Source organism: Aptenodytes patagonicus, chromosome 2, assembly GCF_965638725.1.
Source record: "Aptenodytes patagonicus chromosome 2, bAptPat1.pri.cur, whole genome shotgun sequence".
NCBI lineage: Eukaryota > Metazoa > Chordata > Aves > Sphenisciformes > Spheniscidae > Aptenodytes > Aptenodytes patagonicus.
This window is the reverse complement of record NC_134950.1, coordinates 119,486,734-119,501,776: the sequence shown is the minus strand read 5'-3', so window position 1 is coordinate 119,501,776 and position 15,043 is coordinate 119,486,734. Positions and strand designations below refer to the sequence as shown.

The 15,043-nt window shown below is 38.3% G+C and overlaps 1 protein-coding gene across 21 annotated transcripts in view; it reads left to right on the top strand.

The window, feature by feature from the left end:
- Window positions 1-15,043, top strand: part of ARPP21 (cAMP regulated phosphoprotein 21) — a 201,952-nt gene that overhangs the window by 94,268 nt on the left and 92,641 nt on the right. For 13 of the 21 annotated variants that reach the window (XM_076330892.1, XM_076330894.1, XM_076330895.1 and 10 more), the window contains 8 exons: window positions 3,441-3,609; window positions 5,313-5,515; window positions 5,935-5,976; window positions 6,380-6,421; window positions 7,332-7,421; window positions 11,487-11,640; window positions 12,875-12,953; window positions 14,269-14,328. In XM_076330892.1, the coding sequence (XP_076187007.1) occupies window positions 5,351-5,515; window positions 5,935-5,976; window positions 6,380-6,421; window positions 7,332-7,421; window positions 11,487-11,640; window positions 12,875-12,953; window positions 14,269-14,328 (632 nt within the window). In that variant the 5' untranslated portion in view covers window positions 3,441-3,609; window positions 5,313-5,350. Of the gene's footprint in view, window positions 1-3,134; window positions 3,345-3,440; window positions 3,610-5,312; window positions 5,516-5,934; window positions 5,977-6,379; window positions 6,422-7,331; window positions 7,422-11,486; window positions 11,641-12,874; window positions 12,954-14,268; window positions 14,329-15,043 lie in introns of those variants that run through there. The other 8 variants (XM_076330908.1, XM_076330907.1, XM_076330905.1 and 5 more) reach the window with 5 other exon arrangements.

Genomic DNA, 15,043 nt, shown 5'->3' with positions numbered 1-15,043 from the left:
TCCTCTCTTCTGAGAGGACATGTTGATACTTACTGGGAGCATAAGGATCTCAAAATTCCTGCTTCAGTATGTGACACCTTTGAGACCATCAAAACATTCCCTGATACGTAATACAGAAAGGGCTTACTCTCCTGTGGTGGGCTCTTAGGGTTTTGTCAGATGTCTCTCTCTTTAATTTCAGTTGATGGTCAACTATCAGATATTCATTGAGGAGGACTTTCTAATGTCTTTGCTCATTGTTCTGTGCTTTTTTGACAGCTGCTCTTCTGAGTATATTTTTTTAAACTCTTGCGTTAAATTAAGTGTATTCCTTCCCACACGCTTTTCTTAGAATCTGTGTGGTACGTGTTGTATGAACGTATGTGACCATATGTGCCTTCTTCCATCCCTTTCTCTTTGAGCTCTGGCAGTAGCTGCTCAAGCTCAGTAGTACTCTCAGCTTCTAAAGTGAAAATCCTGTTAATAAAGAAAGCAATCTAAGAAAAAACCAGCATTTCCATCCCATAATATATGCCGATCAGCTGGTGCTTATAAATGCTGTGCAAACAGATTACATTTCCATTAAAGTGGTGCTACAAATGGCTTGCTGGGCACCTGTATTTTCTGTTGCATTGCGGTGTGCAATACTCAAGTTACTTTAAGGAATTAGAGGCTGAAATTTTGCCGCAAGCTCCTGTAGACCACTTCTAAGATCCCAACACCCCTATGAAATTTTGCTCACTTGCAAATAAAGAAGGTTGGTTTTGCCTAGCAACAAGCTTTGCGGTTTCTACCTGAGGATCAAAAACACAAGTGCATTTGTTCAGCCTTCTGCGTCACTTTGGTACTGAAGGTTTTGACAGTCAAATCATCGCTGACATTTCTGTTAATGTGCAAGAAAGAGAATAATCCAGTATGTTTTTCCATAGCAGTGCTGTCACTGCAGGACTGACAATAGTAAAAAGTGCATTCATCACTGAATAACCAGATATCCTGGAAACGCGTGAGAAAGATGTATTTTTCAATCGAAATGTCTCACTCTTAATGGCTATTTTCTGACTGATTTCCTTTTTGCTATTTATACTCTCCCTGAAGTATTTTATAGAAACCTGAGTCCCATTGAAAACCCACCCAAACAACCAGAAATGTATTTTACGTATTGTAGTATGTAAATGATTAGTCATCACTTGTAAATTGCCTAATGGAGGAGGAGGAGGAGATTTATATTGAGGGAAGGTGAAGAGCTCGATTGTGACTGCTATATGTCTCAGTTCTTCCTGCCTTCCCCCCACCCCCCCCTACTCCCAGAAGATCATTATGAAGGATTTTAAAAAAAAATCATCCTAAGAAACATTGTCATTGCGGGTTTGAAAAATGGTAGCTGCACACTGTAAGCTTATTTTCCACTTGCTTATGTTTTCTTGGGGAAATTTATGGGGTTTTTTGTTGTTTTAATTTAAGATTCTATGGTCGTCTTGTAAATTGCCAATGAAAAATGATGTTGACACGAGAGATTTTAAGTGTAACAATATGGGGAACACAGTTTATGAAGAAATATGTCTTTGGTAAAGCATGATAAGAATTATGTTAAGCATCTGCAGCACAAGACCAGAAATGCTGTTTATTGGAGTCTTGGCAGATCTCTTCAGTGGCTGGATATGATACCCTTTGGTTGGTTGGTTTGTTGTCTAGTTTTTGTTTTGCTCTGTTTGTCTTATGAGTAGTTAATTCGCGAGACATGGTAACACTGAAGAATCCTGAAATAAATTTTTGTGTGTCCTGATTTTAGTACATATACCTATTTCTCAGTGGGTTTTGGAGGGTTTTGATTGCAACGGTCTGTCCCCTGGCTGGCTGTTTTCCAGGTGAAACTGTGATGTACTGTATTTCCTTGGGGTTTTTTTGTTTTTGTGGTTTTTTTTTTTTTGTTGGTTTTGGTTGATTCCCGCCCCCCCCACCTTTCGGAAGTGTGAGGGAAAGGGTTAATGGAAAATGGTTATGAGGAAAGGTTTTTCAGTCAGTGGTTTATTCACTCTTTTCTCTCTGAGTATTGGCTTCATGAAATACATTTGCATGTGTTTGAGTGCTTAGGCATAATTTTCCATATTTTCCTCCACTCCCATTGCAATCCTTCAAGTATGTTTGTCAATGAGATAAAATTTCTGAAAATGTCCTGCAAGAAATACCACAAAGCGAGTGGGAAGACTTACTTTGTATTACTCTGTACAAATTAAGTGGTTTGAAGAAAACAAATATTTTTGTGTGTATTTAAATTTGCATGCTGGCGGTGGTAGTTTATAGAACTGCCTGCTGGTCTCCTCTGTGCGCCTGAGCTCCCAGAGAGAGCACGATTTGATTTTTGTGAAAGGCTAAATTCCATTTCTGGCACATGAAATTCAGTTCTTTTAACGTGGTGAGTTCCAGTGCGCTGCCACATACTGTACAGCAATTGCAACCATGTGCAATTTAAAATGTGCCTCAGAAACAAGGAGTCTAATATTAGTGGGGTGATTTTCAGCTCTTTTTTTTTTTCCTCCCCTCAAGTAGAATGATACGTGTTTCCTCTTATTTGCTGTTTTTGTGTATCTGCACTAATTGCTTCAACCATGATTCATGTGCGAGCCTTGAGAAGAGGTGCCTCTTGTATCAAGACAGTTTGGCACATGGCCATGGCTTGTAAATCAGTCCGACTCATCCCAAAATGCTCCTTTTCTGTCCTATCAGCTATTCAGCTGGCTAACACAATCCTGATGAACAGTATAAATCGCATTGCTGAGGCAACTCTTTTCTTCAGGTTTATTTTCCAAACCGTAACCTGAAGATCTCCTTTTTCCTCCTCACACAGTGCTTCCAAAGAAGGTTTTTCTGGTGGCTGTTGTTCGGGGAATAGGATTTCTTCCTTCTCCTCCTCCCATTCCTGATCACTTCAACTTTTGTTTGGCTTATTAAATTAACATCTCGATTCACTGCCCTGGCAAAGGAGATCACTTTCTAAAAGCACCCACCTAGCGTCTTTTTCAATAGTGTTTGACTATTGAAATTTTAGTTGGAGCAGAAGCCATTGTTAAAAAGCAGGCAAGTCCTTTTTCCTCATACCTTCATTGATTTCTGTTGAAGCAAACAGATGAGCTTATATATAAATATGTATATATGCTTTTTTTTAATGAAAAGTGCTGGAATTCACTAAAAAAGGTTAAAATTGAAGTGAGTAATCTTCAGTGCATAATGCAATTGTTAATTTTAGCTCCTTGCGTAGGAGCTGTTATGACTTGAACAGCCGGCTCTAGCCTTCATTAGAGAAGAAGCAGGCAGTTTTCAGACAGGTGGAGCTGGATCAAGCTGTGAAAGTGATTTTCTTGAAGCTGGTCATTAGTGTTTAGAAATCTGGTCCTATCTATTGCACCCCTAACTTGTACCATGATCATTACCGCTGTTATTATTTACTTTTCGTCTTTTTCCAGGTTGACTATGATCCGTCAAATTCTCTGAAGGACCAGCATGGAGATTGGCACTCTGAACTGTTAATGGGGACATGGGACTCACGTTGTCATTGATCATTTGTGTGGACTTAACCAGCGAAGAGCAAGAGAAGACGCTAGAAAGACAGTGGGAATTATAGCAGTTTTTCAGGTAAACGGCTGCTTTGGTGCAGCTGATAAACTATGAGTGTAATTGTTTTTGTGAACACTGTGTAAGCATGTAGATGAGCTGCGGGGGTAGTATGCCCATGAAGAACTTGTGCATGTGTGTGCATTTCTTGATGTAAATCCTTAAAAAATTAAGGGTTGTTTAACAGACCAGTTTCAGCTCTTGCCATTCATCGTGTTTTGAATTTTTAGCAAAGCGCTTCAAGTTTCAGTTGTAACTGCAGAATAGTCAATACCATGGGATTTCCTGGGGAGGGCGGTGGGAGGAAGGAGAACAATCCAAACCTTGAATTGGCTTACTGTGAGCTAATTTGTGAGCTTCATATTCCAGTCGGTTTATTTATGAGCTGTGTAGCTTCATTTCTTGTGAAATCCACAATCCTTCTCAAATAGGAAGATTATGTAGGAAAGGTTTTATTATTTTATTTGCTTATAGTGTTAAAACAAAAGCAAAAATTGGGAGAAGTAAGTTTTAAAAAAAACTCAGTAGGTCTTATTTTTTCACTTAAAACATAGCTTAAAGAAATGAAGGTAAGTGATATCAGATCTGTTAAATGTAAATTACAAGCTGTAAAAAGAAATGTGGCAAAGTGTGGTTTTGCTTAATAGCCACTGTTTCATTGTTGAGAATTGGTAAGGTATTGCAAAAGACCCTTTCTGAAATAACTCCCTTTCTCAACTGCAGTTGTTTTTCCTGAAGATACTTCTTAAGCCAAATGGATGGGGAAAGAAAAGTTAAATTATTCATGAGTCTCATTTGACAATTGATCAGTGGGGGAGGCTTCAAGAGGGAGCTGGGGGGGGGAGAGAGAAAATAATAATAGGCTTTAACTTTGAAAAGCCTTTAAAGCTTCTGTACAACAACCCATTGTGAGCTGAGAGTAAATGCAGTTCAGTTAAAATACCTTCATTAGAAATACCTGCCAAGGGCTTCCTGTAGGATTTTCATAGTGCTGGAGTGGCATGAGGTTTGGGAAGAGGTTTAGGATTTTAATAATGGAGCTGTCAGTTTGATGCCTGAAAATGTTGACCCTGAGAGCTTTATTGCCAAATTTAGATTTCATATTTATATTAAATTATTACTTCTTCAAATATATATATATATATCTTTTTTAAACTGGTAGTGAGCACCATGGGCTTCTGCTATGTACAAAAAAACATGGTTGAGTGCTAAAAACAGTGTTGTTGCTCACGCTTGGTTTTTATTTCTGTTTGTTTTGGTTATTCTTTTTTATTTAAAAAAAAATCTAGAGGAGGGGAGCACCGAGATGCCAGAGACCTGGAAGTCTGAATGGGTCCTTCCTGCCTGGTGCCGCTGAGCTCTGTAGTGGAGAGTCCCTCACCGTCCCTGCCTGCACCTCTGCTCTCCTGGGGCTGGGCTGGGAGAGACAGGGCTGGGGAGTCGCAGCACCTTACCTTAAATCTGCTCTCCACCAAGACCATTTAGGTCGGAGCTCTGCTTGTTTAACCTGATACAATTCTGCTGTTTATCCAATATTGTCGATTCAGTACATCTCTTCAGCTGGGACATACATAGCTTTCCACTCCTGAGCTACATATTTTGGTTTGTTTGTCAAAGGAAATGAAATTACTTACTTGGGAATTAAGAAAAAAAAAAATATATATATATTCACCCCCAGTGTTTTTTTGTGTGTGTGTTTGTGTCGTGATATCTTGACCTTTCAGGTCACCAAATCTTGTTATTTTAATTTCTGTCTGGAAGAATGTCTGAGCAAGGTAAATTGAACCAGGAGACAGCAGAGGAAGCTGTGAAGGAGCAGGAGACTGCCATCTCCGAAGCGAACCCGGACAACTGTATCCTTAAATCTGAAAGCTCGGAAGTAGAGGAGAAGGAGGAGAAGCTGAGCGATGCCAAGACAGAGCTGCAGGTAAGATAGGAATAGTGAATGGGCGTGTTAAATATCAGTGTGTTACCATTGCCTTTCCATTTCTATGATCTCTTTCATTGCCTATGCTTCCCCTATTTTTTCTCTCATAATTTTGAGACTGTTTCTCTCTCTCTCTCTCTCTCTCTCTCTCTCTCTCTCTCTCTCTCTCTCTTTATTTATTTTGGGTCCTTTTATCTCCCTAAAAAATAAATGCTGTTATTTGTTATACCTTTCAAGCTCTTTAGGCTGCTGTCCATGTTACTAATTTTTCTGAGAAGTTAATTCCTAGACGTCTGTGTTAAAGCTTGGTGAAATATTTGACTGTTTTCCCTCTTTGGGGATTTAGAAAACTACCTTGATCTCATGAATTTACAGGTAATACTAATGAATAATTACTTAATGTGTGGTTTGGTTTGTAGGTGTTACTGCCAACAAAAAGTTGTTATGCAAAGCCTAAGAAGGTAATTTGATAAGAAGACTTTATCGGATGAGGGGGTTTTAATCCTTTTTGCTCAATCGAATATAAATATAAAGGGGGAGACTACAATTTAAGAGGAATTTGGAGAGGGGGAGCATTTACTTAAGTATGCCTTTTCTTACATTTTTATTATATGCAAAATTTACAGAACACTGTGCAGTGTGCTTTTGTTATTTATACCTGTTCTTAAAATGAATAAAGCGAGCAGAGAATGATTCTTGGTTTTCCCTGCTCTCCAGACTGGGTTTGGGGAAGTTGTTTTTGCAGTCAGCAACTGATGAAAATATCATTTAGGAGTGATTTAGTCTCTTTATTTATTGGTAATGCTGTTGTCATGCACATTTTCCACTGAAGTGATAACTGCTGCTCTTTTTTGCTATACCCAGAAACGAGGTGCCAATCAGAACCAGCAGAAAAAGAGATCCAAGGTAAGGGTCCATCTCTGTTTGGAGTTGCATGCCATGGTAGGATAAAGAATTTCAATCAAATGTCTGTCTGCAATTGGAATGATGGCCTTTCATCACTTGTGTGGTGGTTGGGGTTTTTGTTTGTGGTTTGTGTCCCCATTGTCCGCCCCCCCCCCCCCCCCCCCCCCGCCTTACCCCATAATCTTGTTGCACAAAGGCAGAGGACTTCCTCTAGATAAAATGTGTCAGGCTCCCCTTTATTTATCCATCATACTTTTATGCTGTGTGCTTGTGTTAGTCAGCCTGTGTGCTTGTGTGCGCCACTAGGGAAGGAAAAAGCTCGTTCCTTTTGCTTTAGTAATTAACGTTTTTGTTTGAATTTTATTTTAATGGACTAATCTTGACATAAAGAAGCAGAGACTGACTAGCTCCCTAAGGAGGGGGAAGAAGGAGCTTCTAGGAACAAAAACACCCTCCCAAACCTTCTTTTAATTTTCCAAGTGCAGATCCATAAAACTTGCACATTTTATTGTCCGTGTTCCGTGGATATAATACTACTAGAAGAAGAGGGCGGGGAACCAAAACAAACAAACAAAAAACCCCAAAACCAAATGGAAGAAGGAACCTTTGAGCTTAACTTTATGTTACATTACCTTCAGTATTGGATTATCTATTCTTTGCTGTTACGATTTTTGATGGAAGGGAGTGAACTGTAGCAGAAATGATTAAAAGCAAAAAGAAACCTACCACCTCCCATGTGGCAAATGGCTCACTGCTTAGAATCCTTTTCTATTTGCATCAAAGGCAGATACAATTTTGCTGGGTGGGTAGTACTTATTTGGGATATTTAGGGACAGCTGGTGTGTGCAGCTTATGTGACTTGGGGTCAGTAGTAGTGTTCTCTGTTTTGTTTTCTCTCTCTCTCATTCAGTCAGGAGCTAAAGGAAAACTTGTCCGGAGTCTTGCTGTGTGTGAAGAGTCATCTCCTCGCCCGGGAGCAGAAAATATTCATGATAATCAGGTACACTTGCAATCATTTCTGTTAGCTGCATGGTTGACCTCCATGTTCAGTTGCATGATTATGTTACTTAATTGGGCATTTAACAATGTCTTTCTTGGGGGAAAAATTTCATCCAACAATGAACACGTTTTTATGAAGTTATCTGGTTTAGCGTGAACTTTATTTTGAAATACTAGTTTTATACTATATCACAGGGTGTTGTTTGCTTTTTTTTCCAGACCCCCTGAAAATTTCAGCAAATGGAAAAGAATTCAAAAGAATTCAGATTTTAAAATTAAAAAAAAAAATAGTAACAATCAAAAAGAATATTAATATGTTCTTTTCTCTAAGGCTATCTCTTTCGAGGCTGCACCAGATACAGTTATGAATATGTGCTCTGGTTTCTGGTTCCTCTGAGACTCCAGTTCATATCAGTGTCCCCCTTCACATAAAATTCACAGGTTCTTCGCTCTCTAAAATACCTTGGTAGAGCCAAGGATGCCTCCTACTGAGTGGCATTCGTTTTTTTAAACTCTTGGTGTAGATTTTCCGGTATTGAAAAGCGTGTATTTGAGTTTATCTGTACTGGTAGTGTTGTATTCCCAGCAGCTGGTAGAGTTCTGTCCCCTGCACCCCTCATCTTGGACAATAACACTGGTGGCAGTCTTTGTAGACTAATTCCAAAAAATACCCCAAAAAGCAAAAGTGAAAACCTCAAATACTCTTCTTTGCTTGCCTGGTAAGAGCAAGGCTTAAAAAAACCCAAAATATAATGAGCACTGCCTATAATTTATGAGATGTTTATGTGCAAATGAGATCAGCCATTGAGAGAGCTTGAGCAAGTGACTTCTTGGAGCTTAGCACAAAAACAAAAAATCACATTTAAGTGTACTTTCTCACCATTTCCTCTATTGACTTGAAAAGAAACAAATCCAGCTCTCCTCTTAGCTCATAAGTATGGAGAGGTTTTTCTATTTTTTTATTTTTTTTTTTGAAAGACCAAAACCCAGGTTGTTTAGCAGGGGGACGTCTACATGTTCTACTGCTCTACAATGATGGTTATGCAGTAGATGAACAGGTTATTTTATCAGTTGTTCTGTTGTAGGTACACGCTTTCTGCTTAACTTGCGTTACTCAAAATGCGTGGCTTTTGTTCTGCTTTCATTTGTATTTTCTATTGTTTAATGGAGAGTGAAAAGGAGAATAATAAAAGAGATTGTATTAAGCATCGCATGGTAGTTTATAATGTACTGCACAGGACCTGTATTAAACGTCAGAGAGACTGGCAGGTTTTGAGGTAAAATCTCTGTCCGGATTGCACCCCGATGCCAGGCAGAGGAGGGGTTCCTGCTATACACGGCCTCTGGTCTTACCTGACTTTGGCCAGCCGCGGCAAAGATTTCTTTGACCATATCGAAACATTCGTGGGAGACAAAATGTCTCCCTGGACCCCAGCACCCATTTCCTAAAGACACAATTGGCTTGGTGTAGGAATTGCACTTTTGCTGTTGCTGACCTTTTACCAATGAATGTGGCTCAGCTTTGCCATGGAAAGCTGGACCTGCAGGCTCCTCCTTGGACTGGCTGAAGGATGAAGTTTTGTGCCAACCGAATTGCTTTGCTTTCACTTTAGAGGAGAAAAAGCTTATTTTCGGTTTGGATTTTTTTTTTTTTAATTATTATTTTATCTTATGGTTTACAAAGCACAGGGAATTAATTACCAGCGAATGTACAGTACATTGCCAGAACTACTGAGTATGGATTGTACTGCAGACTTGATGTTTGTATTTATATTTGAATACTTGCCTTCATTTTCCTGTATAGGGAAAAAACTTGTTTACCTGTATTACTTGATCTTGAACGCTTACCTGATGGTTCACTATGTCCTTACTTAAAAGGAATGTTGCCTTTAATGTTATACTGTTGACCAAGAAGTGTATTATTGCAATTTGAACATTTATTTTGTTGTTCACTATACTTACCTTGTATCAATGTATTTATTAACATTGTATTTTATTATTGAGAAAAATCAATAAAAATCTAAGAAAATATACAGTAGCTTGCTTTCACGACTCTGCAGCCCTTTTGTGTGTTTCTTCTAGTGCAAATATATAAGTATTATGTTACATGTAAGACAGTATTTACTGTATGTTCATATGTGTGCTTATGTGTAAAGTCTGTCATTTTTATTTTCATAAGTGCATTTTAACAACAACTGTGAAGGTTAGGATTAATATCCTGCGAACAGCATGGCCAGTTACATTTTTCTCCTGTTTTGAAAAGCTAGCGGCAGAGTCGCTTCGCTCTGGACAGTGCAGGGAATCAGAGTTACCCTTTGGGGTCTTTTGGCAGTGGTTGATCCAAAGTTTGTTGTCTGAATGAGAAATCGAACTGCCATTTGAAGTGAAAGAAAGCAGGCCTAACGTTAGTCCTCTGAGTGCAACTGAGCAGGTTAGCAAACGTTTTTCTATGTATCCTTACGTCAGACGACCAGGAGTTCCCACTCTTTCCCTCTGTACGCTCAGTTTTTGGCTAATACTGTCAACCAAAACTAACAGAAGTAGGGATTAAGGACGGTAGTTCAGGTTAAATTTTGGCTCTAGGGCTTTGTTTCCCTTTTACAGTGCTTTTCATCACAAGTCTTTTGTGCCACATTCGAACTTCACAAAAAGTTGATAATGATTAAGATGAGAAATTACCCAATTTCTGTGTTACTGTGGCATGTTTATGCTGATATCTTGTTCTGTTAGGATCTTGTCTTACATGTGTTGTGGTGGCTGATTTGTAGGTCTTTAAAAAATTCAGAAACCTGAAATTTGTAATAATTACTGAAATCATCTTTCGAATTCATTATGGTCTGGTTGCTTAAAAAAAACACCCCTTACGTTAAAGTTTTGTATTGATCATTTTTTTAAAAAATTGTGAAGGAAGGGAATTTACTAGTATTCCAGAAACTCTGATTTCTCCAATATTGGTGAATTTGGTTTTCGTTAACATGATGCCAAAAAATTACCAGGCATGGAGGACTCTCTTCTGTTAAAGAAAATGGCATTACTGGGGAGTTTTGTGACAGCTGAATTCAAGTGTACATTTTTACACTACTTAAGCATATAGTATTATTTTGGCCATTTTTTCTGCAAAAGAATATGAACGCAGAAGTAGGCTTCCTTCAGTTTTGTCCAACCAGATTGTTATTTCTTGAAATATATAAGTTATGCCATGGTAACTTCAAAAGAAAACGATTTGTGTTTTGTTAAAACAAAGCCAATATAAGATAATGTTGTAAGTGGGAAATAACAAGTTCTTTAAAGCAAATTGGTAAACGCAAGCCAGCTTGAATTCTCAGTTTTAATTAAGTTTTTAAAGCTGAAGCATGCTTTCAAAGGGACTCATAGTCTCTTAAATACTGAATTTTTGAGGACAAAACTTGGAGAAGTTCACTTACCGCAACTTGATTGAAAATCGCAGTGCACATTTCACCCCTTTTGCTAAAGGCATGCTTGCATATGTCTTTAAATATAAAGTACCTGATAAGTTAGTAAGCCCTCTTGAAGACAGCTGAGTTTATAATTATGCAGGCACTCTTCTATCAGAGCCTGAAAGCTCAGTCTAGCTGATACTGCGCCTACATGTGCAAAACAGTTCATATGAACCTCCAGGATTTTTTAGTGAGGGGGAAAAAGTTATATTTTTCAGGCATCTGTCCATCGATCATCACTTAACATTTGTAGTGTTGATTAAATTATAGAATTACTTAAGAAAGCCCATATAAAATGTATTTCACTGTTCTAATAAGTCTTAAGTGAGAATTACTAAAGTGTAGAATAATATAGTGCCTTTAATATCGGTAGACTAAAAATTTATAGTGTTCAAATATTAGGGGAAAAAAATACACTTACCACTAGAATTTGGCCTCTAAGATGTCATTATTCTCCTGGAAAAAAAAATCATTTTTCAAATAGGAAAGAAATGTATCTGGCTTCAGCTTTTCTAGCTACACATAGTTTAACGGAAATCTCTGCAGGTTGGAAGCCATGGGAAGCTTACTGAATCTGGCCCTAAATTTATCTTTCTTTTTTTTCCCAGCAGGAATCAATCCAACTACAGCTTTCGAGTTTTCCTAGCTTGCAAGAAGAAGATAAATCTAGTAAAGATGACTCCGAGAAAGAAAAAGAGAAGGATAAAAATAAAGAAAAAGATAAAAACAGTGAAAAAACCAAGATCAGAATGTTGTCAAAAGGTGAACTTAAAAATATTTAAATTGCTATAATTACTGTTATAAAAAGCATTGTATGTTTCCATAATCATGCATTTCTTTATTTGTGTATAAATACGCAGTAGAAGTGTTTTCATACATTGAGAAAATTCAGAACCTGAAATGTGTATGCATGAGTGGTTTTCATACAAATATCGGGCTTGAAAGTGAAGAAACCTTCCAAACTGAGGTTTGGTACTAGAGGTTATTAATTTTCTTTAATGTAAAATCATTCTTCTGAGTACTTAACCGTGTTGGTATAAACACATAAATATATTTGTGATTATATAATAAGCGTAAGACTCTAATACACTTTTTTCCCATTAGGGATGATATGCTGGCATGTCACTTGTGCAATGTAGGCAGTAGGGAGTAATCCTCTTCACTATTGCTCATCTCTCATGGAGAATTTCTCTTAAATGCTATAAGGAAATCCATCCATGACCTTTAACCTGCATTGCAATCTACTATATCACCTACTAAGACTTCTTCAGAAAAGATCTTGTGTCTAAATTTGGTATTTTTTTAAAAAAATCTTTTTATTAATCCATGGTATAAAGTTGCAGTGTAATCTCTCAAAAATAATCATTGCCTACCTGGGTGTGGATCCATAGCTGGTGTGAATTGTCAGCTGGCTTCAATGGAGCTCACAGTTCACGCCAGCTTGAGGATCTGTGTGTACTTTTGAGTCAGGCGATATAGCAATGCTGAAAAATTAATTCTGACTACTGTCACGCATCCCTATTACCCACCCACTCTCGGGCGTCACTGAATTTCAGTCTGTTAATGCAAATAGGATTCCCACTGGCACGATGCCTCATTTGCTGTGTGTACAGCATATATTAAGTGATGCAAAGAGACATTGATGAATAAAACTCTTTCATTTTTTAAAATTCTATTTAGTAGTTTAAAGGAAGAACTTGTCAGGGTTTTGAGCGTCATTGGAGGTTTCCCATGATTTTCAAATGACCAGCACTTTCTGTTGGTGTCTAGTTTCGGTGCTACGTTCTCAGTAGAACGATACAGAGGAACCGTCAATGTCCACCCGATGCTTCCGAGTGTAGATCTTTCTTGGCTGAAATCCAAATGAACATTTTCTTTCAGAACATATGCTTTCAGATTGTTGCTGGAAAATGGATTTGACTTATAGAATAGCTTAATTGTAACTGTTGAAATGAAATAAATGAGGGGGGGTGGGTGTTTTGTTTTTATTTTTCAGATTGCAGTCAAGAGTATACAGACTCAACAGGCATAGATTTGCATGAGTTTCTCATTAACACATTAAAGAATAACCCCAGGTAGGTGTTTTGTGCATTAGAGCTGGCACTCCTGAAATTATAGCTGGCAGTCTTGGAGTTCCCGTAACTGTACGCTGTGTTTTTATTAGTTCTGGAGATGGTTATGAGGGAAAATGTAAAGGAGGTAGGCTGTTAACTGAGCAAAAAGCTATAAAAAGTCATCAATTTTTACTCCCCTGTCCAGTCACCCATTGCTTAATTTCACTTTCAGCAATATCTGGTCTTTGTCCTTACCTTCTTGCATATAGCTCTACATGATGTTAGCAGTAATATATTATAACCATTGCAATTGGAGTTTGGTATAGGAATATAAAGTAGTTTTCTTTTGGCAGTGCTGTACACAATTAAAATCCTGTGCACAGTGCCAAATTCTGCTCTCTGTATTCCCATAGTTTTCATTTGGAGCAACAAGCTCATCTCATCATTAAATTTGTCTCTAAACGTCTAAGGAAGGATCCGTAACATTTTTATATGTTGTGATTTTAAATGTTCATTTCAACTGAATCTGTTAAATAGGTACCACGTAATTCTGCAATTATAGGAGAACTAGGAATAACTGGGTACCTAACAGCTTGCATAACTTCTCGTATAGATGATGGAAGGTCCTTGAATTGTTTTTTCTGCACAAAATGAGAAAGTTCAAAAGAACTAAGGAGTGATGGACTCTGTCGAGCTTAGAAAAAAAATATATGTGTGGAAATATGCTGGGGAAATTTTTGAATGTTTTTGGCGGGGGGGGGGGGGGAAGGAACATCTGAGACCTTCCAGTTGAAAACAGAGCATTTTGACTGAGAAATGCTGTGGCATTGCCTCCTGGGAGCCATAATTCAAAGGCGTTGTTCTCCATTGTGTTCTCTAACTAGATTAGATGTGCCCAGTCCTCTCGCCTGCAGATCAATGCCTCATGGAAGATATGTCTCAGACAAAATGTTGAAAACTTCTGTGGGTAGCAGCTCTTCTCATGAAAGAGCTAGGCTAGCTGGAAATATCATTTTCTATCAAAAAAAAAGGGTGAAAAAGGACCAAAGCTATCCACAGCAGTCAGTCTTTCTATGGAAGGCATTGATCACAGCCTGGTGTGGCTGGAAGCACTCTCATACCGTAGCTGAGCTCAAGGAAGAGCTAAATCTGTCACATATGTCAGCGAAGGTGCAGCAAAGCAGGCTGCAATCTCCTCCAGAAGCACGTTTCATTTTTAATCAGGATGGTTGACAACACTTGCAAAGTTGCCTTACAAACATTGATATATTCATTTTTTCATCTAAAATGTCTATTGGTAGTTGATGCTACAAATCCTTGCATTTCTTTTTGACAGGGACAGAATGATACTCTTGAAAATGGAACAGGAAATTATTGATTTTATTAGTGACAACAAGTAAGTCGAGTTCCACACTTGGTTATTAAGTCACGTGTGCTTGTAGCAATGCGAGCTGTGTGAGGGATATGCACATATGGACCACAGTGCTCCTGAGCGCTCTTACTGGCATGCTGCAAGATCAGGCTTTTATTTCCTGACACATGGTGGTACTGCTTAAAATACAGTAGATGTAAATGAAAACCTTTTGCTTTTCATTGCATCATAATTGCACTGGCTCTGCTCATTTAGGTCCAAAAATATGATTAAAGCTTTCAGTGCAGAGGATGATCAAATATGCTACCTCATGGGTTTCCCTGTGTGCTATGTTATTCTAATGTGTTGGAAAATAAAACCGGACTTGGGTGGCAGGATTCTTGCTACTACGTGCTCTTTAGAATAAAATGTTTCTGCAGCTTTAAAAAATAGAGAGTCAGAATAACAGCAGAGGAAGAAACTATGCTGACGGGAAATAAGCATTTTGTCAGTAAGAGAAAAAAGGAGTATTTGCCAAACTAGATCTTTCCAGTATAGCCCTGCGTCTGACTTTTGGGAGATAGGCAGAAAGCTGTTGCCCGTATCTCAGTAAATCTGCAGGACTGTTTGTGCAGGGAGTGTGAATGTGTATGCGGGGTCGAGGGACGAGTTCTTCCCAATATAGAGAATACTCAGTTGATAACCATGAAGCCCGAGCTTTGTTTGTCCCAGTGTAGCGCATGGAAATGTGCTTATTAGA